General features: G+C 44.0%; 1 protein-coding gene across 1 annotated transcript in view; it reads left to right on the forward strand.

Annotated features, from left to right (window-relative positions):
- STAG1 (stromal antigen 1) overlaps positions 1–25,176 on the forward strand; it is a 2,620,144-nt gene that overhangs the window by 1,111,419 nt on the left and 1,483,549 nt on the right. The window contains exon 10 of the mRNA XM_044070350.1: positions 18,230–18,340. Coding sequence (XP_043926285.1) covers positions 18,230–18,340 — 111 coding nt within the window. The remainder of the gene's footprint in view (positions 1–18,229; positions 18,341–25,176) is intronic.

Genomic DNA, 25,176 nt, shown 5'->3' on the forward strand with positions numbered 1-25,176 from the left:
GATGAGAAAGAAATACTGAAACTAAACTGCATTAGAGTTTAACGTTTTGAGCATCAATATTAAGGAACTTGATAAAACTTGGCATATATTTCATGTCAATTTGAATATTTTTACCTCGATTTTCTTCATATAAGAGAAGAAGTATTAGAGTATGTGGTAGTTTCTCCATATTACTTCTAGGCAGATTGCTAGAGACCCATAAATTGAACTTTGAACTACAGATTAGTCAAGATAATCAATTAATAGTTGTTACAGATCATTTTATGCCCTCTGATTACCAGGAAAATTCCTCAGTGCTCTAAATGATCTCCTTACTAGCACAAACTCCATTATTTTTGGTGACCGACTACTCTTCAATTAACTGGGATATCGATGTCTTTATGTTTTCAGATTTTTGTCAGGATCCCTGGCCGGGGTAAAGGACCTTTTTATCCCAGGATAGTGTTTTTGAGATGTGGTCTGGATGCATATGTCATGAAGGCTTTTCTCCCTCAGGACAGAATTGACCTTTACAAGGAGCAGTTTATGATTTTCTCCACTGAGTCTCTGACCTCAGGCAGGGAATATCTCAGGATTCTGGGTTTCATGACCTTCACAGTTCTAATGAATCCATTGCCCTGATTAAACATGAACAAAATTCAAAGGTTCTTCAACGCTGTTTGGATCCAACACAAGCACCCACTTTCTTTTCAGATCTCAGTGTTGGGGTATGACAAAAGGGATTTACTTTGGGTGGAATAAGTCTTTTCATCCCACCTCAACACTTGGGTATATTGGACCCAAAAGGATCTGAAGCTGGCAAATAAACTTCGGCTCCAAGGCTCAAGATTCTCTTCTCTCCTATAGTACACTGCTAATCCTGCTGCCTTCAAAACTCATTTGCTGCACTAAACGACAGATGTGTTCTTCAAGATTCATCTTATTAGTTTCAGATAAGTGGGTTTTTCAATCCTTTTTGGTTAGCTGTTGTAATTTTTTTCAAGGATTCATATCTTTTTTAGATTTTTATAGCCATTTGGGATAGCTCTCAGTCAATGCTTTTTCTCCCCTCTCCTCTGTAGGAAAGGTTCGATAGTGAGAGACAGTGTTTCATTTAGCAGTTTGGTTTGTGTTTAGGATTTGAGTGACTTTTGACATTTTCTGGCTTTGGTTAGACTCATTAGATCAGTGTGTGGAAAGTTTACTTTCCACCTTTTTCAGTGTGTGTGTGTGTGTGTGTGTGTGTGTGTGTGTGTGTGTGTGTGTGTGTGTGTGTGTGTGTTAAAAGGTATGTGGCCATAAATCCCCGCTGCAGGACTGACATGACAAATGTGATTACTGTTTGGGATCTGCCCATCTGGATGAGAACCTGTGAAATTTGCTCTTTTGTTCACAAGTTCTGTAGGATTATCGCGCCAAGCTGGTAAGAGGCCACCTTCCAGCCCAAATGGGAGAGACGGCCCTTTTTCTTTCGGGACCTCTTTCATTGAAGAAGACCTCTAATAAGCTGAAGAAGGATAGACTCGGGGGGGGGGGGGGGTGACGTGACAGGTATCTCTCTAAGAAGAGCTAGAGAGTCTTGGAAGACTTCTCTGGACCTTTTGCCTTTCAAGTATCTGCTTCAAAGGCCCTTCTGATTCAGCGTCTTCCCTGTTGGCTCTGGGGTCAGATCAAGTTTGGATCCGATTTCTGGCTGCTTCAAGATGTTCTTCGTGTTTCACTGTTGCAGTCATGACTGTAGGGTTCTCTCCTGCCGGCAGGCAGTCCTCGGTGGACCAGAATCCCAAAGTCTGGGTCCGGCGTCGGCTTTTCAGCCATGCTCCCTGACGTCAGAGCGCCAGGAGTACAAAGCCGACAACTGACACCATGTTCTCCAGTCTTTCTTGCCATGCGTTGATAGTTCGCAAGTGCCGGTCGGCTGACTCCTGACAATTTTTTCTAAACAAATTTCAGTCCGAAGATTTTCTTCTCCTACTCAAAGCTAAGTACCCCGTTGGGGAAACTTTTTTCTTGCTCCAGTCCGATGTCAGAAAAAGTTAATAATTGTATTTCATGTGGGAAGCAAATACCTCATAAGGATTTTCATTCTTACTGTATTCCTTGCTTAGACCCTGACCATGACGTAGCTAGTTGTCGGTTTTGTGCTAGATTCAATCAACGTACTATTAAACGAAGGTACGATTTTGCATTTCATTACTTCGGTAGGCGTTTTAATTACAAAATGTCGTCTGATATGGTTCCAGCTACCGGAGTTCACAAACGACGCAAGGACAAAGACAGGCCTCCGAGGTCCAAATCAGACGATATCGCACAAGCAGAGCCAGCTTCAGGTTCGGCCGTCGTCAGTGAGGCGCTTTTGCAGCCCCTGTCGTCGTCCATTTTGGAACCTATAGCCGAAACGGACTCCCATGAGGAGCAAACTAGGCCTTTGAATATTTCTGTTGCAGGACCTTCGGACAATGCTCCTTCGGATGGGTCCGGAGCCGCTGTGCAGGTACCGGCTTCCGAAGGGGTTTTCAGGCCTACTCGGCTTCTAATAAAGGCAAAGACAAAGGCAAAGACTCCTTCCAAATCAAACACTGCAGCCCAGGCCTCTTCTGATCCGGCTCCCAAGTCTCAGAAACAGTTACTTAAGATGGCGGAGGACTGACTTACTATGATTAGGGGTTCACATCCCCCTCTAGATAAAAGGCCAAGGCAGGAAGTTTATTATGACTCCTCTGATCAGGCTTCTGTTTCTTCAGTTTCTTCTACTGACCAGGAATATTCTTTCCCTCCTTATGAGGATTCTGATGCTGAGGAATCCATTCCTTCAGCTTCTCCCCCTGAGGATTTCTCTTTTGGGGAAACTTTGCATGAAATGAGGGAACATTTCCACTGGGAAGGACAGGAGTATTCAGAATCTAAGAAAAGACTAAGGGATTTTCTTCTTCTTCCCCAGCATAGACCCCTGGCTATTCCTCCTATTTTAGATATTGTGGATGATGCTTTTTCGGAGGCTAACTTAACTCCTGATTCTTTTCATCCAGCTCCTGTTAAGCCAGACAGATACTATAGGGTTCCTGATTCTCACCAGTTTTATACAAGAACCCTACTGCTCACCCTGAAACCATTTCTCAGGGTCCTAAGGGCGTAAAGGCTGCTTCTGCTAAAAACCCCAATCCCACTGAGAAGGGTTCCAGATCTTTAGAAAGATGGGGCAAAAAAGTGTACACTTCTGCTACTTTATCTATTAGGGCTTTAAGCTGTCAGTTTCATATGCTGAAATACCAGCAATTTCTCCTGTCTGTTCTAAAACAGAAGCTTACTTCCATTTCCGCCTGTGCAGATGATAAAGAGTTACATGACTTAATGCATGCCACTGAACAAGTTGGGAAGCATGGTTTACACTGTGGATTTGATGCCTTAGAGGCTTCTTGTAGGGCTGCTGCCTCTGGCACAGTAATTAGAAGGCATGCTTGGTTAAAGGAACAAAATTTGCCAGATCAAGTAAATGCTAAATTATTGGATGCTCCTGTTCAGCATAATGTTTTGTTTGGATCTAAAGCTGAAGAGGTGATTAAAAAGATGGAGGACAGGGCAAAATCCATGCAAACAGTTAAAGATTTCTTACAAGTACAGCCACCCAGATTTAGTAGGAATTGTCCTACGAAAAATTGGTCCTTTCCCAATTCAGACAGGCCTCAGAGGGGTAGATACAGACGCTCCCGAGGAAGGCCTCAAATGCAAGCCTCTTATAGACCAAGACAGTGGACTGCTTTCACCCCTAGGGGAGGAGAGGACAGGTCACAAACTCATAGGAAACAGACTCAATGACTCCCTCTGTTGGGCTGCAGGAACTTCTTGCCTGGAAGCCCCTCTCGGAGGAAAACTTTCTCTTTTTCACCTAAATTGGACTCGTATAACCCAAGACAAGTGGGTTCTGGATGTAGTTTCAAGAGGTTACAAATTCCATTTTCATACCCTACCAAGGCCAAGCAGATGGCCAGATCTTCCAAAACATCAATGGTCAGAGGCCTTAAACCAGGTGGAAGCTCTCTTGGCTATGAAAGCCATAGAACTAGTTCCACTTTCAGAAATGGGACAAGGTTTTTACACAAGGCTCTTTCTAGTCCCCAGGAAGCAAAATTCATGGAGACCCATTCTGGATCTGTCAGTCTTGAACACTTTTCTAGAGATACCAAAATTCAGGATGCTTACTCTACAGCAGCTACTTCCAATGCTGACCAAAAATGCATGGGTGGTGACTTTGGATTTAAAGGAGGCATATTTACACATTCCTATCAGGCATGAACGCAGAAAATACCTCCGGTTCAAGGCCGGATCGAGGCACTATCAATTCTCTGCGCTGCCCTTTGGATTGTCTGCTGTGCCCAGGGTCTTTACCAAATGCCTGGCTCCAGTAGTAGCTTATTGCAGACTCAAGGGAATTCAAATTTACCCTTATCTGGACGACTGTCTTATTCAGGCAGACAGCAAGGATGTCTTACTCCAGCATCTAGAGTTTGTTCAGAATCTTCTCAAGTTCCTGGGATTCACTGTAAACATAAAAAAGTCAAATTTGACACCCTCACAACAGATAATATTTCTGGGCGCTTCTCTAAACACAACAACCTAGATGGCATTTCTGACATACGAAAAACAATTACAGCTGGCCTCAACTTTCAAAACCTTGGCAACTTTAACTCAGCTATCTGCAAGGAGATTCCTGCAGGCTTTGGGTTACATGGCCTCCTGCATCCTTCTCGTACCATATGCAAGCCTACATATGAGGAAAATACAGTGGTACCTAAAAAGTGTATGGTCTCAGCATTGCCACAGTTTAGACATACTGATCTCCGTCCTGCCTTGTCTTCAAAAGGAATTCCTTTGATGGTCCAAGGCATGTACTCTAAACAAAGGAAAACCCTTCTGTCTGCCTCCTGCCACTCAGATACTGACCACGGGCGCCTCAGATTATGCATGGGGAGCCCATTTTCAGGACAACTGTCTGCAGGGCCTTTGGACAAAGGATCAGAAGCACCTGCATATCAATTTAAAGGAAATGTTAGCCGTACAGAAAGCTTTATTGGCCTTCAGGAATCTTCTACAACCAGGACAACTACTGATACGGACAGACAACACCACAGTTATGTGGTACATAAACAAGCAAGGGGGATCTCATTCCTATCCCCTTTGCAGACTAGCCATGGATCTTTGGAACACAGCTCTAGCTTGCAATCTGGACCTTCAAGCACAGTTTCTACCAAGGAAGCAAAACTTCCTGGCAGACAGTCTGAGCAGAAACCTTTCGGACCCACACGAATGGATGCTGGACACACGAAATATTCAAGATTACTGCAGTTTGGGGATGTCCTCACATAGACCTCTTTGCATCCCACCTCAATCATCAACTACAGATTTTTTGTACCAGGACTTTCCACGAACAAGCTTGGAAAGTGGATGCACTATCATTCAGTTGGAGAAACCTCTCGGGATATGCCTTTCCGCCTCTTCCTCTTCTTCCACGAGTATTATTAAAGATCAAACAGGACAAACCCAAGATGATAATCTTGCTGGCCCCGAATTGGCCTCGACAGTTTTGGTACCCAACACTGAAAAACCTTTGTCTGGAGCCCCCTTGGGTTTTACCACAGACTCCGAACCTTCTGTCCCAACACCAGGGTCAGGTTCTACACTCCCATGTCAAAACTCTCAGCCTGGCGGCCTGGTTAATCCAGGGTCTTTGAATCATTCTCTCTTACCCAAGCAGGTTTTGGATGTCATTTTAGAAGCCAGACGTCCTAGCACTAGGAAATCTTATGCAGGAAAATGGAAAAGATTTTGTTACTGGATGCAGGCCCAGGATTCTGATCCTCTTATTCCTAACATTCCTCAGATTTTACTTTACCTGACAGACCTCTTACATAAGGGTCTCTCTTTTTCTTCCATAAAGATTCATGCCTCTGCTATTTCAAATTTCCAAATTCAACCCGTTGCCACATCCCTTATTTATAAGCTTCTTAAAAAACTCAAACCATGCACCCCATCTGCTGACCAACTCCCATCTGAATACCTACAAATAGCTGCTAAAGCTATCAAATATCCTGTATCTATACTGATAAATAGGACTATCACTGAAGGAACAATCCCCACCTTATGGAAAATATCTCATATAATTCCCCTACATAAAGGAGGCTCATCAAATGAACTCTCAAATTTTCGCCCTATTGCCTTACTTTCCCCATTAGCCAAGATAATGGAAAGATGTGTTCACAAACAAATGCTTAGCTACCTTCTACAAAACAAACTTCTAGCTAACTGTCAACATGGTTTTAGACCTTTCCACAGTACTACAACTGCCCTCCTTTCCTTCGCTGACTCCATAAACAAAAATAGGAACGATAATTGTTTCTCCTCAGCACTTTTCATAGATCTTTCTAAAGCCTTTGATATGGTTAACCACAATATACTATTGGACAAACTAAACCTTTTTTCTCTCAGCCCACACTCTTTACAGTGGTTTAAGAGCTATCTCCACAACAGGCAACAAGCAGTCCTTTGGGAGAACAACCTATCTTCCCTACTCTCAGTAAATATTGGTGTTCCACAAGGATCTATCCTAGGTCCCCTTCTTTTTTCCTTATTTATCAATGACCTATATCTGAATATACCACAAGCCACCTGCATTCAATATGCTGATGACTCAACGCTAATCTGCACTGCAAAAAATATTCCCTCCCTCCAGTCCCTCACCCAAACAGTCTTCCAAAATGTTGAAAACTGGTTTTTGCAACACTGCCTCCTCCTTAACCCCAAAAAAACTAAACTTCTTCTGTTTACTCCTACTCAAAAATCTCCCACTCCTCTCTTCACTATTTCTTCAAATAATGCAACCTGTATTAACCCTGACAAGACCACGCGACTGCTAGGTGTAACTATTGATAACCATCTCAATTATGATGAACACATTAACACCACTGTTAAAAATGTCAACAAAAAAATTGGGACACTCTACAGAATTAAACCTTTTCTTACCCCTGAAACTAGAAAAACCATTGCACAGACAGACCTGATCTCCACCCTCTTTTATGCCTCACCCATCTATACTAACTTATCCAAAAATAACACTACCAAACTCTCCATCTGCTACAATAGTATAGCCAGATTCATTACTGCTACTCCCCTAAGAACTCATCATTGTCTTAACCTCAAACAACTAGATTGGTTAGAGCTAAATAACCAGTTATTCTATCAACAACTACTCATCATTCATAAGACCCTTTACTACCCTGAGGTAACCCCCAGCCTTTCAAAAATGATTATACCATATAGAAACCTAGCCACACTCCGTTCTGCTAATAAACTACTAGTATCGCTACCTAAATCATATAATAAAGCTGGTGATTCATTACTTGCAAACGCAATAGGGAAAATCTGGAATCAACTCCCTCAAGGAATAACTAATCAAACCTCTACCTCTCTTTTCAAAAAACACATTAAAGAACATCTCAAAACAAAATGGATATGTCCGTGTGCTAATCCTGACTGAAATAATGTCCTCACTCTCCAAGTTCTTCCACCCTACCCCCCCTTACTTAACTCCTCTCTAAACTTTCAGGGGTTTGAGAGTTATTATCCAAGAACTGGGCTTTTACCAGTTAACTTTGTTCTGTCTGTATAACTTTATCCTGTGTTACTGTTACTTCTTTTATATAGTCTAATATAGTAGTATATAGTATAAGTTTATTTCCTATTATTAGTATTTGTTTTGTATTTGAAACACTTTTTTTTTTCCACCTTATATTTTGACTGATATTATGCCTAACGTGATAAATTGTTGTGTATTTGCCTGTACTGGAGCTTTTCTCCCCGGGCCTCTACTGAAAACGGATATTGTGTCCAGTTGGACTAGCCCGGTCAACAAATGTAAAATAAATAAAAAAAAATAATTTCTGCTAGTTATAATACAGACCCTCCAATCTTTTCCCACCTGCTCATGAGACAGTTTCTCAGAGGAGCTAAGAACTTAAGGCCCCCTAGATCTCCTCCCATTCCTGCTTGGGATCTCAACTATGTTTTGGAAAAGCTCACCTTACCTCCTTTTGAGCCTGCTGCCACATCTGACATCAAGTTTTTATCTTGGAAGACAGCCATCCTGTTAGCTCTGACCTCTGCCAGGAGAGTTTCAGAGTTGCAAGCTCTTATGGCTGTAGAACCTTATATTATTTTTCATCAAAACAGGGTGTCTTTAAGGACTAATCCTACTTTCATGCCTAAGGTGGTTTCCAAAGTGGCTTTAAATCAAACTATTCACTTGCCAACTTTTTTCCCCACTCCTCAAAATAAAGGGAAAAGGATCTTACATTCCTTGGATGTACACAGACAACTACGTTTTTACCTGGACAGAACCAAGGACATCAGGAAATCAGAGCAATTGTTTGTTTCTTATGCTTCAAGTTCCCAAGGTAAAGCCATTTCAAACAGACCATTTCTAAATGGATTGCTCATGGAATCAGATTTTGCTATTCACACCATGGAAAGCAAATCCCAGGGAGTATAGGGACTCACTCTACCAGAGCTGCTGCCACTTCTGCTGCCTTCCTCAGGGGAGTTCCTACCCAAGACATTTTGGAAGCTGCAACTTGGAGTTCAGTGCATACGTTTTCCAAGCACTACAATCTACCTCTCTACTCTAAGTCTAGGGCAGGCTTTGCTTCTGCAGTCTTGCAGGGTCTTATAGCCGCCCCCTCTACTTTATGACCACCTCCCTTTCATTCTGCTTTGGGATTCTACCCTACAGTCATGACTGCAACAGTGAAACACGATGAACATAGTACAGTTGTATACACTTACAATAAATGTAGATGTTCGAGTGTCTTCACTGTTGCAGTCTGGGTTTCCCTCCCTCCTGTCTCCTCTTATTTTTTCTTTTGTGTGGTTCCTTTTTTCACCCTTCTTCTGAGGTGTATTTGCAAAGGGTATGGGACCTTACTCATTTTGGAACTTCTGACCTCTGGGGCAAGAAAAACTGGAGAACATAGCGTCGGTTGTCAGCTTTGTACTCCTGGCGCTCTGACGTCAGGGAGCATGGCTGAACAGCTGACGCCGGACCCAGACTTTGGGATTCTGGCTGACCGAGGACTGCCTGCCGGCAGGGGAGAACCTTACAGTCATGACTACAACAGTGAAGACACTCGAACATCTACATTTATGGTAAGTGTACACAACTGTATTTTTTCTGGATCCCGTTTTTTTCACCAGAATCCAGTCTCCAGCTCTGCCCCCAGATAAATAAAGGCATCAGTTAGGCCTATTGACTGTTCCTGTTTTTTAGGGACATACACTGATGTTTCTTAAAATTTTGTTCCATTCTTCCTAAAATTGGAAATGATTTTGAGAATTTCTAAGATAATAGTGCCAACGTTTAAAATGTGTCCCTAATTTGGGTCCTTTTCCTTAGTTATTTTTTTTTCTTTGTTCCAAATTCTCTTGGTAAAAGTTGAGAGCTCTGGCACCAATCTTCTAGATCCCCCTCAGTGGCTTTTTTTAGGTCATTCTGGTTTTCTGGGGCTTGTCAGAAGCATATCTGGATAGGATAATGAGGACCTTCTTGAAGTCCCAGATACAGTTGTGGGTTCTCCCCACTTCTTTGGAATAGCAAGACCTTGCCTGCTTACTCTCATTATTAGATCTCCTTCTCCAGTTTGTTCCAGCGACTTTGGATCTGATTATCTCCCATGTGGTCCCTCTGCCAGAGTTGGCAACCTGATAATATTTGGATTATTGGAATATTTTTCTCTAATTCTTAGATCATTTCTTCTTGGTAATCAGTCTTTTCCTCCTCTTATATACTGCCTTCCCATTCCCCTATTTATTTTTACCGAAAGCCTTACAATAGAAAACAAGGTCATCCTCATTGCTCATTTTTGGCCTTGGAAGGTGTGGTTTCCCTACCTCTGGCCTGATCTGGTACACCCTCATTGGGTGCTGGATCTGAATCCAAATCTACTGTCTCACCCAGTTGTTCAAGCATTAAAGCTAACTGTGTGGTTTCTCCTCTTCCAGTTATGGCTATTCACTCTGGGCTTTCATCCCAAGTAGTCCACATTTTTACCTCTGCTCAAAAGCCATCCACTAAAAGCTTGCAAAAATAAATGGAAAAGATTTTTCATCTGGGCATCACAAAGAAATTTGGATCCTTTTTTTTTTTCTCCTAAATTAGCAGTGTTAGAATTCCTTGCCTCCATTTTCCTTAACAGATTGTTATTCTACTCTTATGGTCCAATTAACAGCCATCCCATATTCCATGTGGGAGAGAGTCACGCTTCTTTAGCTTTACTCAAATTGTGCAAAGCCTTCTCCAGCGGTACCTTTCTTCTTAGACCTCCACTTAAGGATCCCTCTCCTCCTTGGAGCGCCACTGTTGTGCTACAAGCCTTGACCCAAACTCCTCCTGAACCTGCTGCCAAGGTGGATCTAAAATTTCTGACTTGGAAAACCTTTTTCCTGGTGGCAGTTCAGCCAAAAGGATGTCAGAGCTCCAAGCTCTATTTTGCCAAATTCCTTAAAGTGTGTTCATAAGGATGGGGTTACTTTATACACCAGTCCTTCCTTTTTGCCTAAGTTAGCTTCACAGTCTTTACTTGGAGTATTAATCTTCCGATCTTCTTTCCATTTTTTTTCAAATAAAGGGGAATAATTACATGCTCAATTGGTTGGATGTACACAGGCAATTGTACTTTTGCTTTCATCAAACCAAATCTTTTAGGAAATCGGATCAATTGTTTCATGTTCTAAGACCAAGATATGTCAAGATGTGTCAAAGTTTACTTTAGCTAGATGGTTGTATCTCCCCTTGTTTATAAGCAAATGGTTTGGCTCTACCGTGACCACAAAATCACACTCAACAAGATCTGTGTCCACTTCTTTAGCCTTCTTTTCTAGGGTTTCAGTTTATGCCATTCGTACTGCTGCCACCTGATCTAATGTTCATACCTTCATTTCCCATAACAAATTGCTGTCTTCCAGAACTAATCAGCTGGGGACACACTCCCATCAGTTGAGGATTGGGCAGAAAAGACAATATCAGATAGGAAAGTTATGCACTTACCATAATGATAAACCTGTGTGGTCTGTTTCCGTCATTCCTTAACTTCCCTACTTCACCTTTTTCCATTTCATGAAACATTTTTCTTCCCCTTGGCTTCTGGTATGACTGTATGGACTGTCATTGGTACAACATTACATACTTTTGCAGCTGCAGTGCAAATTGTTCCTTTGCTCTGTTCTTTAGGGTTTCTAGTAATACATGTTTATAATCTGTGTAATGAATTTGTTAAAGTATTTGAGGGGAAGCTCTGTCTGAGGTAATGTTGGGGACAGGAGGGCATTATTGGTAAGGGGTGGAGCCTGAGCTATGGATCCTAAAGTCTGGGAAAAAAAAAAACAAAACAGCCGAAGTCAGATCCAAGACCGATTATTTGAGGAAGGACAGAAACAGGCAACACCAGTCTGTCATTATAAGTGCATAACTTTCAATCTGAAGTAGTTAACTTCATTTGGGCACCAACCTATGGGTCTTAGGATCCATATCGGATCCGAGCTGGCAGTTTCCAACAGCAGAGATCCGAGCTCCAAGCTCCTCCCCTTACCCATAATCCCCTGCCAACCCTACCTGACCTCAGATCTAGTTTGCCGCAGTTGAAGCCAGCAGCTTGATCCTTGAGTTCCAGGCGTTAGTCAAGACTTGTGAGAGAATTTTGATCTTTTCTTTACTTTTTCTGTCATAAGAGTGTTGTGTGTGTGTTTAGCTTTCCCTTGTAGTTTTTCTCTTCAAATTTAATTTTAGCTTATCCCCCCCCCCCCCCATCGTGAGAGCGGTAGGGTGTGTGTCTGTGTGTGGTTGGGGCCTAGTGTGTGGGTCTTCTTTCCAGTAATGTCTGAGGCCCCAAAGACATTTTTTTCTAAATGTACCAAGTGTGGCCATAAGCTATCCCCAGCGGATGGCCACACTCGGTGCGTGTTGTGCCTTGAGGTTGATCACCTCTCCTCTGGATGCGCTATTTGCGCGGCGTTCAACCCCAGGGCACTTAAGGACCGGAGGTTGAAGTTGATTCTGGCGGGACTTCTGCCCCCGGACTCTGCTCTGACCTCCGGCCCCCCCATGGCGCCTGCCGCAGCTGCGGCAGTACCAACGACTGCTTCCCTTCCTCTGGCCGGGAGTCAACCTCCCACCTTGGGCCAGGAGGATAGGGAAGCCAGAAAAGAGAGGCGCAGAGAGAAGCACCACAAGTGGTGGGCTGAGGCCTCTACATCGGCCCTGCCAGCTATGCGGGCTTCTCCCTCCAAGACCTCAGAGCCTTCTCCTTCTCGGCTCCGGTCACCTTGCTTCTCACCGTGGCTGGAGGAGGCCCGATCTCCCTCAAGGTCATCGAGGCAGCACTCCTGACCCATCTCGGTGGCCTCTTCTAGGTGTACTAAAAGCCTAACGGACGCAGATTTGGACCGAATGATGAGAAGATTCCTCCAGGCCTAACTGCAGATGGGAGTGCTCTTGCCTCCCCCCTACCCCCCTCCGGGGGGGTAGCTCGACCCCTTTTTTCGCCCCAATCGCTCCTTCTCCAACCCGCTTCCCGGGTTTGGAGTCCTCTGAGCCGAGCGGCGTTGGAGCCGGGGGGGTGTCGGCACCGATAGCTTTGGGTACTTCGTCGACAAGCGCCCTAGAGTCTGTCTGGTCCCTTTTCGGCGGATCCGAGCTCTCAGAGCCGAGAGCTGAGCTTCGGATCCGAGGGTGTCAGTCTGCCTTCGGCTCCATCCAGGTCGGAGCATACTGGCCCGTCGGATCCGATAGCGTCAGCCCCGATCCACTCGTCGGATCTGAGGGAGGGTTTGCTCTCGGATCCCAGAGAGAGCAGCTCTCCTTTGGCTTTCGACGTGGTGGAGAGGGCTCTGTCGAGGGATTCCAGGCCCCCGGCCACAGCTACGGCTCCGCCCCACACTCCCTCTCAGTTGGCTCCGGCTTCCATCACCTGGCCCCAGGGACAGCCTGCTCTAACGTTCCAGCTTTCTCATAGCGATGCATATTCCGGGGTGGTCCAACATCCTTGCGGACAAACTGAGTTGCACGATTCTATTGCCATACGAGTGGTCTCTGAATCCCGAAGTAGCGAAACAAATATTCTCCAAATGGGGTCAACCTTGTTGCGATCTTTTCGCTTCTCCCTCAAACACGAAGTGCAGTGACTACTTCGCTCTAATTCCCCCACCCGGGGAATCCCCCCTAGATGCTCTGGTACATGCTTGGCCGCCCAGTCTCCTCTATGCTTACCCTCCTCTTCCTCTAATGCTGAAGTTCTTACAGAAAGCCAGACGGCTGGGGAGCAGAATAATCCTCATTGCCCCATTCTGGCCTCGTCCGGCTTGGTTCCCTTATCTACGGTCTCATCTAGTGAATCCTCCCTGGATTCTGGATCCCATTCCAGATCTGATCTCGCACCCGTTAGACCTCCCGACCCCGATTCTGGACAATTTGAAACTCACGGCTTGGTTGCTCCAGTTCCACTCCTAGCTAGGATTCCCGGTATCTCTTCCCCGGTCAAAGCTATCTTAGTGGCGGCCCACATGCCTTCTACTAGAAGGCTTTATGGTAGCAAATGGAAACTGTTTTCTATTTGGGCGGAGCAACAGAAGTTAGACCCCTTTACTGTTCCGTTACCTGCGGTGTTAGACTTTTTGTCAGGACTTTTCGACCAAGGAGCCAGCTCGTCCACGGTCAGAGTTCAGCTGGCAGCAATTTCGCATTATCACGTGGGGAGTGACCTAGGCCCTTTGATCTCAACCAGATTGTGTAAGGCCTTTTTGAAGGGTACCTTCCTACTAAGACCCCCGGTGAAGGATGTAGTCCCTCCTTGGGATTTAGCGCTATGCTCCAGGCTTTGACAGCTCCTCTCTTTGAGCCTGCAGCTTCAGTGGATCTTAAACTATTATCCTGGAAAACAGCATTTCTCGTCGCTGATACTTCAGCCAGAAGGGTTTCTGAGCTCCAAGCCCTTTCCGCCAAGCCACCGTATTTGACCTTTCACAAAGATAGAGTATCCCTCAGGACCAATCCCTCTTTTCTTCCTAAGGTTGCTTCCGAGTCAAATATCAATCAAACTATTAATTTACCTGTAGTTTTCCCAATTACCAAAACAAAGGCAAATACAAGTTGCACTCGGATGTTCATAGACAACTACATTTCTATTTACACAGAACAGCTGGTCATAGGCAATCAGACCAGCTGTTTATTTCCTTTGCTAAATCTAATTTTGGAAAATCAGTTTCAAAAGTCACACTGTCCAGGTGGATTTAACAGTGTATTTTACTAGCATATGAAAGTTCCGGCCGGCCCGCACCCCAGGGAGTCCACACCCATTCTAATAGATCAATTTCCACATCTGCTGCATTTCGTTCTAGAGTCTCATTGGATGAAATTTGTTCGGCAGCCACTTGGGCTTCATCTCATACCTTTATAAATCATAAGTTGGACCTGGTCTTCAGAGGGTGAGCATCCTTTGGCTCTGCAGTGCTCCGGAACAACCTTCCTATGAGGACCTCCCAAGATTTAGGTAGCTGGGGACTTTGTCCCATAGGTTGATGCCCAAATGAAGTTAACTACTTCAGATTAAGAAGTTATGTACTCACCATAACGTTTTATCTGAGTAGATAAACTTCATTTGGCAACAACCGCCCCCCCCCCCCCCCACTCCTTCCCCCTGACCGTCAGATGTTTATATTACTATTTTGTCATCTGATTGTATCGAGGTCAGACCATAGGCTGGCTATTTGGTGTAGGTCTTGCATTAGGCAAACTCGATCTGAGGTCAGGTAGGGTTGGCAGGGGATTATGGGTAAGGGGAGGAGCTTGGAGCTCGGATCTCTGCTGTTGGAAACTGCCAGCACGGATCCGATATGGATCCGAAGACCCATAGGTTGCTGCCAAATGAAGTTTATCTACTCCGATGGAACGTTATGGTGAGTACATAACTTCTTATTTCCCCTTCCTCTGGCATTGGCTAGCATAGCCTCCCTGGTTGCTGGACAACCATCTAGACCTTCTGATACACCCATCCATGCAGCCTCACCCAGACTCAGAGACACTAAAACTAAACTGCATGGTTCCTCCAATTTTAACAGTGGCCAGAGATGCTAGGCTTTCCACTCAAGTGTTTCACATTTTTAGTCTCTCAAAAATCTTACTAGAAATATTTACCTTAGCAAATGGAAGAGGTTCTCTTTCTGGGCAGCTGCTAAGGGGATAGATACCTTTTCAGCTCCTTTTTCTTCCATTCTCGACTTTGTCAAACATTTTCCAAAAAGGATCAACAGTCAAAGTGCAGCTAGCTGTTTCCAGTTTTCATATTAGATACAATCAGATAGCTGTAGCTTCTTTAAAGATTTCAGAGGCCTTTCTAAAGGGAACTTTCATATTGAGACCTCCTGTAAGGAATCCTATTCCTCATGGGGCATAATTATCTTGCTTCAAGCGTTTTAAAAAAAAAAAAAAAAAAAAAAAAAAAAAAACCCTTTGAACCAGCAGCTTCAGCAGACTTGAAGTATCTTTTGGAAGACTGTTTTTCTGGTGGCCCTCACATCAGCTAAAAGGATTTCTGAATTGTGTGCGCTTTCTGTAAGCCTCCTTACCTTATTTTCCACAAAGATAGGGTTTCTTTGAGAACAAATCCGATGTTTATCCCAAATGCGGCATCTGAAATGAACATTGATCATACTGTTAATTTACCAGTATTCTTTCCATGATTTTCTAGCAAAGAATATACTCTGCATTTATTTGATGTCCACAGACTGCTTAGGTTTTATCTTCATAGGACTTAAGATTTCAGAAAATTTGATCAGCTGTTTTAGCCTTTTCTAAAAGCCAGGCTGCCATTGTGTTTCTGAAGTCACACTGTCAAGGCAGCTGTCAGAATGCATAGCCTTTGTAAATTAAAGTTTAGGGCTCTGTTTAATCAAGAAACGAAGAGCTCACACTGCAAGATCTGTGGCTGCTTCTACTGCTTTTATGCATAGATGTCTGTGCTACAGCAGTTTGGTCCATAGTTCACACATTCATTTCTCATTACAAGCTGGATGCTTGTCAAGATCCTGTACATCCTTTGGCTCCAACATTCTTAGGAATATCCTTCCTTGATCCCTCATAGGTTTGTGGTAGCTAGGGAATCTGTGCAAAAGGTTGAACCAAACGAAAAGAGACAATACTGGATCCATAAGTTATGTACTCACTGTAATGATAGATCAGTGTTGTCTTCTTTTCATCCGGTTCAGCATCCCTTTTTCTCATCTTTTGCTCCTCTTTAATTGAATGGACCTAACCAGGTACCTTTTCCATATACAGCCTCAATTAGTTGTTTTCTCCATGCTATATTCTGGTATCTTATATAGGTGTTAAAATTTATGAGATAATAGGAGATTTTGTTAGTAAGGCACTCTCGATATGAGGTACTTGGAGGATTATGAATAGGGGAAGAGTCACAGCCCTATATCCACAGCTTCTAAAGGCACCAAGGCTAGATCCGAGTAGGTCCGATAACCCAAAGGTAGAACCGGATGAAAAAAAGACAACAGATGTGTCGTTATGGTGGGTACAAAACTTTTACGTTCTCTGCCATAGAACAGAGTAGTTTGAAGGGGGGTTTTAAAGCTGTACAGGCACATCTCATGTAAATAACTCCGGCAGAAGGATTTAAAATAAATCAGTCTAAGTGGAAAAGGATGATAGAGGGGATTGAAAGAGTAAACGAGATTAGGATTGTATGCAAGTTCTTAAGGAGATTAGTAACCATACAGAATAGTAGCAGAAAGTATTCTAAAGTACTAAGCCAGCAAGGGAATAGAGAAAGAAGATTTTGCCAATAGGAGATGTCTGCAGGTAAGACGATAGAAAATAGTAATAGGGAGATGGAGTTTACAAGAGAATGTTAGTAAAGGAACCCAGTGTATTGGGAGCAAATAAGTTAGAATTAAAAGTAAAGTGGAATGAGGCTAAACAGAAGTTTGAACTGTAGGTTAGAGATCGTCTTCTCTCTCAAGTATTGATAAGAGAGTAATTAGCAGGGCATATAAAATGATGCTAACTGTAAACAATTAATCAAGGATGTTAGAAAAATTAAAAAAAAAAAAAAGAATAGAAAGGCAGTTGACAAAGGAACAATGGGAAAAATATCTAGGACGACTTGGTCTGCAGTCCAGAAAGTTTGGTATTTTGTTGCATGGAAGTGTTTGGATAGGTATTTTTATACCCAAAGTAGACTTCAGAAAATTTTGTTTTCAGTTAGATAGAGATGCAATGAGGAAGGAGAGAGGTAATTGGGAACATTGTTTCTTTTTTTTGGGAGGGGGTTGAATGTAATGAGTTGGCAGATTTTAAAATTTCCCTTGACAGAAATGTTGGGAAAACAAATAGTCATAACTATGGAAATTATTATTTTAAGCTTGGTGTATATGATCTGAGCTGCTTAAACATAGTAAGATATTGCTAAGTTTAATTGTGCAGGCTGCCAAAAAGTCAGTTGTTAGAAAATGGAAATCAAAATCTGTAACAACTGTAGCAGAAGTAGAGGAGATAAAGGGTTGTAGGTGTGATCTTCAGGAAAGTGAAGGAGCAAATTTCATAGGAGTAAATGGAATTTATGGGGACAGATCGTGCAGAATCTAATGCTTGAGAGTTTGGGTTGTGGTTTAAGCAAAGGCAAGAATTGAGCAGTGTATGTATTACTGGAATAAATAAAAATAGTTAAGTAGAAGGTGTGTGTGTGTGTGTGTATAGTATGTTGATTATAATTTAAATTTGTTTTTTTTTTAATCTGTTAATGCATGTGAACACGTGTTGCAATTTAAAACGTGATTTAATAAAGATGCTTAAAAACGTGGATGCTGTGTCTTTATAGTTCTACTGCAATTGGTAGGAGGTGTGATTCCTTAGTGGTTACTAGACTCACGGTCTTGCGTGCATGCTTATCTGGGCGACTGTTTTCTTGAAGCTTTCAGAGAACTGTAACTGATCTGGAGATGATGGAAAATAGAGCTGTGAACCACAGAAAAGGTATGCCTTGTAATTCATTTCATTTATTAGGAACAAATCTGTGGTGAATGCTCTTGTGTCTGTGTTTTCCTCTGTTTTCAGTTAACAATTTTTGTTTAGGTAGTTTACTGTAATTTAACAAGATATTTTTTATGGCCAGTAATATTTTCATTGTTATTTTTCATATTGCCGAAGTGGAAGTGAAGAGTCATTGTCCAGTGAAGACTGTGAAAATGTTTATCATTTGGTTTACTCTGCTCACCGGCCTGTTGCTGTAGCAGCAGGAGAATTCCTGCACAAAAAGTAAGTATTTTTTCTCCTAGAACAGTGATTTCATTTTAGATAAAGTTGACTTCTGTTTTCCTGTGCAGTTTAGTGTTGTATGTGAATGGTCCTGCAGATAGGGATTGTACATTGCCTACTTTAGAGAATCCCTGAGTGGCACCTGTGCCTCATTCTACTTTCCATTTTGTAGCATTTCTGTTTATGTAATGCTCATTTGAGTGTCATTTGTATTGTATGTGTCAAGTGTTCCCCTATTGTAGATGCCCATTCTTTCCCCAAAGGTGGGAAATCCCTGGATCCATCAGAGAGAATATTTGAAAATGGCGATTTAAAGAGGTGTCTGAGTCACATGAGGGGATAGCTACCTCTTTGGGTATTTATGACCCGAGAGTTGTTCCATGCTTTTGAAGGTTTCTTTGAATTGACATTTTTGGAGCTTGACTGTCAGCTCCCATTCCTGAGGAATCCAGGTAAATTCTAAAATGTACAGACCACCTTGTAAATACTTTCAGAATAACTTTAACTGATATAGCCATGATCTCCATGAATGTTGCCTGAGAGCTAAACTTGCCCCAGGACTCAGTATGCTTCCTGGTAACAAGGAGAGAAGAGCAGTAGATATATTTGATGAAAGGGTAATACTTTCAGCCTTGAACTTTTAGAACTGTTAAGTGTCAGGCACACATTGTTTGTTGTCAAGAGGACAGTTTCAGTCACATATGTATATGGCATCAAGTGCTATTGGTGAGGCCATGAAAGATGAGACTATTAGACTTAAAATAGGTTGCTCTTAAAGAGGGGAAACATGCCATAAAATGTGGCTTTTATGCAGATAAATACCTGTAGTAGGAGTGCAGCCACAGGCAAAGTTCTCCAAAGGCATTTCTGTCTGAGAATTCAGGCCTTGATAAATGAAGTTAAGGAGCAGCTGTTGGATCTCCATCTGCCTAAGGTAAGACTCTCTCTCTGTTACCCCTTAGCAAGAGATTAAGAAACCGGATCGGAGGAGAAAGAAGGGTCATAACATCATTTAAATCACTGTTTTCTTCATCTGTGTGCAAGTACAGTAGGAATTATCCTGCTAAACAGTGGTTTTCCTCTAGAAAGTAGTCTAAAATTGACTACTTTAAGTAATTGAGTGCTTTTAGGAAATAGCAGGCCTGCATAGATACAAATGCAGGTAGCAGGTTAGAGTGAAGAAAGGTAATTATCCCCTTTCAGGATAGTAGTGGACAGCACTGTCTCAACCCACCATTCCTTGGCTCCTCCCCCCCCCCCCCCCTCACAATCTCAGACATTGATTTTTGATAGTTGTCTCAGTTCTATATCAGTTTTCTTGGGCTAACTTGGGACAGATGGGTAAGGCTACATATCCCGGGCTGCAGAATCGTGTTCATATCCTTTCTTCCTTTCCTGGCTTGCTATCCTCATCTGATCCAGTTTGGAGCCATACTGTGCCACCCCAACCGCACTGCTGGAACGGTGAAAATATTTTTTACTCCATGCTTTTTCAAGTCCCAAAACAAGATGTCTCCTGGAAACTTTATCTTGATTTGTTTAGGCTGAATACATTTCTTAGAGAAACTTAGTTTAGCAGTCTCACAGTGCAAAGACTGCTTTAATTCCAGACTCTGTTAGTTATGCTAGATTGGAAGGTTGCATATCTGCATTTCCCCATCCACAAAAAACAGTCACTGTCCGAGGCTAAGGGTTAGACGCAAGCATCTCTAGTTTACTTTTTTGCCTCTGGTATGTCTACAGTGCCCATTGTGTTTAGTAAATATTTATCTACTGCATAGGATAGGAAATGCAGATTGCTTAAAATATTCTTTCAGTTGCCTACCCAGATGTATTTTTTCCTACCTACACAAGTCTGGCCTTATTTCAGGGGAGGTACTCCTGAGACGTTTGCTAGATGCACACAACAGAGCAAGCTGTGCTTTTGCCACAGGGCAATGCCTTAAAAGTGGGCCAGTTCTTTTAAAACCAGAGCCCACAGAGAAAGGGATTAAAAAGTGTATCGTGTGTGGCCATTAACTTCCTCACAAGACTTGCATGACTGGTGTGTCTGCTATCTCTGTCCCATACACTTAAACACTCTTTGCCTTTTACAGTAGCTTCTGTTCCCAGTCCATCATTGAGAGAAAGGCCAAGCTGGTGCTAAAAGGGCTTTTCCCAGCTGAGGAGGCTTCCTCTTGTTGTTCGCCTGCCAGCAAACATGGCAAGGGTGATTGGGGTCAGAAGGGGGGGGGATTAATGACCTGTAGATCCTCTAATGTGGAGTGGCCCCTACCTCTAGCCATTCAGATCCAAAGATCCCAGGTTCTTTGGCCCCACTGACCGTCTCGGAGACACCAGCTGATCCAGTACCTCAGACCCATTCTCCCACTGTACTAACTGTGGAAAAAGCTCCTTCCGCAGTGCTTAGCCTCCATAGCCCTTTTTTGTCAAGGGGTATTTCCTCGGGCAGGGTTCATTCACCCCCCCCCACCCCTTAGTAGTTCTCTCCATCTCAGCTGCAGAGCTGAGCTTCTAAAGTTCATACCCACTCTTCAAAGCCTTCTACAAGCCAACAGGCTTTAAATCCCCATCAGTAGCTTCCCCATCTCAGTTGGTACGATCAGTTGAGAGTTTAGACCTGCTGAGTTGGAGCAGCTGATGCTTTCTGCAAGCCAAGATGCACTTGGATTTAATTCCTTTGGCCGTGGGTAAGATCGAGGTTTCGGCTCCATGGAAATGTTCATTCCTCAGGGGTTTTGAGCCTGTTGCTTTACTACTGTTGGGGGTTGATCTGATAGCTTGATTGTTTTCGCCTCTGACCCCTGGCTTGGCCTTCTCGATCCCATCTGTCTCGAAGCCGAATGGACCTCAGAGCTGACCCTTCCGGGCTGGGGTTGGCGGGTTGGGTTTCAACACTTCAGGTCTCCAAATCATCTCTCCCTCTTAGTGCTTTGGATCTCGACAGCTCAGGTCTCGGTGTTGGGGCACACGTAAGAGGGCCGGAGTCTAGCAGGTCCTAGGATTCTTTGGATCTCAGGGATGCTCGCTATGGGCGGCCAGTTTCAGCTTCTGCTTTCAGTGTCCTAGAGAGGCTGTTCTCCTACCTGGAAGACTGAGTGGTTGGTGTGAAACAGCATCTCTCCCTCCTTGTCTCTGGACTCTCTTCAACTTGCTTCAGGACAACCCACTCTGACTAGCATGCATCCAGGGCCCCAGACCTCTTCCACTCCCCCCCCCCCCCGAAGGTCTTGTCAAGAGGTGATGCAAGAGAAAGCATTTTGATTTCCCCAGAAGAATCCTTCACAGAGGGTACTGACCTCAAGAAAGAAGGGTGGTCCTCAAAATACCCTTGTAAAGACGCCTCTTTTAGTGAACTTGTGGAGCGGCTCTTTCAATGCAGTGTTTAGAGAGATGAAGCCCCATCTTCAGAAGAGTCTACTGGTGCCCCCCCCCCCAAATGCATTAATTGATTTGGTGTCTTGGAGTGCCTGGAGGGAGCCCGATGTAGTGGAACCAGTCCTGAAGAAGCCTGATAAAATTTTGGCCTCTCCCAAAGATCATCAACATTGGAGTAATGGTCCTGCCATTGCTGCTACTGTGATGTCAGCAGCCATCAAAAAGGACATATCAGGAGAGAGTTCATTAGTCGACCCTAGTAGGGGAATTTTAAGGCAAAGAACCAGCTAGGGAAGTGCTCCAGTACATCAGCCATGTTTGTGCTAAGTGTTGAATTACCTTTCCCACTTAAAAAAGGCTTCAGTGAGAGATCATGTCTGAGGTGCCAAGAGTGGTCAAGACACAACAGATTCCAGAGTCACAGAAGACTGTGGAGACTCAGATGTCCTTCAAGGATGCATCTGCAGTCATAACATATGGGTTGTCCTGCCTCAGGCAGCCCTTCGGTTGGCCGGATTCCAAAGTCTGGGTCTGGCCTCGGCTGATGTTGCACCTTCCCCGACGTCAGAGCATCAGGGGTATAAAAGCATCAGCCGACGCCATTTTCCCCAGTCTTTCTTGCCGCGCGGTGCCCGAAGCAGAAGCTGTTCGCAAGTGCCGGTCGGTCAGATCCAGTGATTTCAGCTACTGAAGACTTCGAAAAAGCTAAGTACCCCATTGGGGACTCTTTCTTGCCTCAGCCGATGTCAAATAAAGTAAATAATTGTTTAACTTGTGGGAAACAAATACCTCATAAGGATTTCCATTCCTACTGCCTTCCTTGCTTAGGCCCAGACCACGACGTATCGTCCTGTTCAGCCTGTGCTTCCTTCAACCGACGAACTCTTAGACGTCGGTCGGAGTTTGCAGATGAATTTTTTGGGGCTAGTTTTGCACATAAAATGCCGTCGGAGACTCCGGCATCACATTTGGTGAAAAAAACGGAAGGACAAGGACCGACACTCGCGGCCCGCGGTTTCGGCTGAAACCACGGTAAGGCCTACCGCGAGTGTCTTGGTTTCAGCCGAAACAGAGTCCTCGGAGATTCCTTCATCCGAATCCACTCAACCGACCACCGCGGCCCGGGAGGCCCCGGCTGAGTCTGCTACCGAGCTACCTACCGAAACCAGTGTCCAGGATATGTCCGACACCATACCTTTGGACATATCTACTCCTGCACGTGGGGCAGCTAGGCCCCCTGCTTCCATGTCCATTAAGGCCTTTTCTAGGGCTAAAGCTGCTAAACTTTCTAAAGCTTTGCCTCCCAAGACTACCTCCCAGAGGCCTTCCTTTAGTTCTCAGATCCTCAGCCTTGCAGAGGACCTTATTTCTTTAATTAGAGGTTCACAACCTCACCCGGACAGGGCCTCTCACCCTCCACCAGACAAAAGGCCCAGGACTGAGCCTTCTGACCCACACTCTTCAAATGAGTCCACGGATGGTTCTGAGTTGTCAGACCACCAGGAGGAGGCTTATTCGTCCTATGAGGATTCTGATGCTGAAGAATCTATCCCTTCGGCCTCCCCTCCTGAAGAGCTCTCCTTTGGTGAGACTCTACACTCCATGAGAGAGCATTTTCAATGGCAAGGTCAGGAATTCTCTGATTCCAGAAAAATATTAAGGACCTTTTTACATTTGCCTCAGCATAGGCCCTTAGCTATACCTCCTGTTTTGAATGTAATTGATGATGTGTACAATGATGTCAGTACAGCCCCTGATACTCTCCCCCCGGCCCCTGCCAAACCTGATAGATACTACAGGGTCCCGGATTCTCATTTCCATCTGTATAAAGCCCATTCTGCAGACCCAGAAACTATTACTCGGGGCCCTAAAGGGGTTGCGGCTGCCACTGCCAAAAATCCTCTACCTTCTGAAAGAGAGTCTAGAGCTTTAGAGAGATGGGGAAAGAAGGTATATACTTCTGCAACTCTTTCCGTCAGGGCACTAAATTGTCAATTTCATATGATACAGTACCAAGAGTATTTGTTAGATGAACTGAACAAGAAGCTTTCCTCTCCTGAGCCCCTTGACCGTAAATCCCTTCAGGATTTGGTACACAACTCACAGCAGGTTAGTAATCATTTCTTAAAGTGTGGTTATGATGCATCGGAGGCTTCATTTAGGTCAGCTATGACTGGGGCGGTTATTCGTAGGCATGCCTGGCTGAAGGAACAATCTTTGCCAGACCATGTTAAAGCTAAACTCCTGGATGCTCCAATGGAGAAACAAAATTTGTTTGGCTCCTCTGCTCAGGAGGTCTTAAAAAAGTATGAAGAAAAGGCAAAATCTGTGCAAACAGTTAAGGATTTCCAACAAGTACAACCACTGAGATTCAGCAGAAACTGGCCTACTAAGAATTGGTCCTTTCCAGACTCGGACAGAGCCCAGAGAGGCAGGAACAGACGCCCCAGAGGCAGAGGCCAATCTAGGGGCTCTTACAGAGGCCGTCAGTGGCAGCCTGCCAACCAGAGAGGTAGTGCAATAGCAGAGCAGCAACAACTACTACACCAGGACAGGCTCAATGACTTTACTCTGATTCCGCCCACCAGTGCTCAACTGGAAGCACCCTTGGGCGGAAAGCTTGCTTTATTCTCAAAAAAATTGGCATTATATTACAAGGGACACATGAGCACTGCAAATAATAGACAAAGGATACAGGTTCCACTTCCACACTTTCCCAAAAAGAAACGGAATGCCAAACTTACCACCAAACAGAAGGCAGAGGCTTTAAAGCAGATCAACAACTTGCTTCAAATGAAAGCTATAGAAACAAGGCCAAGGATTTTACTCCAGACTGTTCCTTGTACCAAGAAAAGAAAATCAATGGAGGCCTATTCTCGACCTGTCCGCACTGAATACTTACCTCATTGTGCCAAAATTCAAGATGCTGACCCTACAGCAACTTCTTCCCATGTTGGGCAAGGAGTCTTGGCTGGTGACTCTAGATCTCAAGGAGGCATACCTGCACGTCCCTATTCGACCAAACTGCAGAAGACACCTCAGATTTCTTGCAGGATCAGAGCATTATCAATTCTCAGCATTGCCCTTTGGCTTATCTACTGCGCCCAGAGTATTCACGAAATGCCTGGCATCAGTAATTGCACATTGCAGACTTCAGGGGATTCAAATCTACCCTTATCTGGACGACTGCCTTATACAAGCGGACAACAAGGTAAATTTGATAAAAGACTTGGCCTATGCCATCCACCTACTACAGGCATTGGGATACACAGTCAACATCCAAAAATCAAGACTGGTTCCATCCCAAAGGATAACCTTTCTGGGTGCGGATCTAGACACAACCACCCAAATGGCCTTTCTCACAGAAGAAAAACAAAAACAACTTCCGGATTACTTCATGAATCTGACAAGACAAGCTCAGCTTGCTGCAAGGAAAATCCTGCAGGCCCTGGGTTTCA

This window comes from Protopterus annectens, chromosome 4.part1 (genome assembly GCF_019279795.1).
Source record: "Protopterus annectens isolate FY-2018-M chromosome 4.part1, PAN1.0, whole genome shotgun sequence".
Lineage (NCBI taxonomy): Eukaryota > Metazoa > Chordata > Ceratodontiformes > Protopteridae > Protopterus > Protopterus annectens.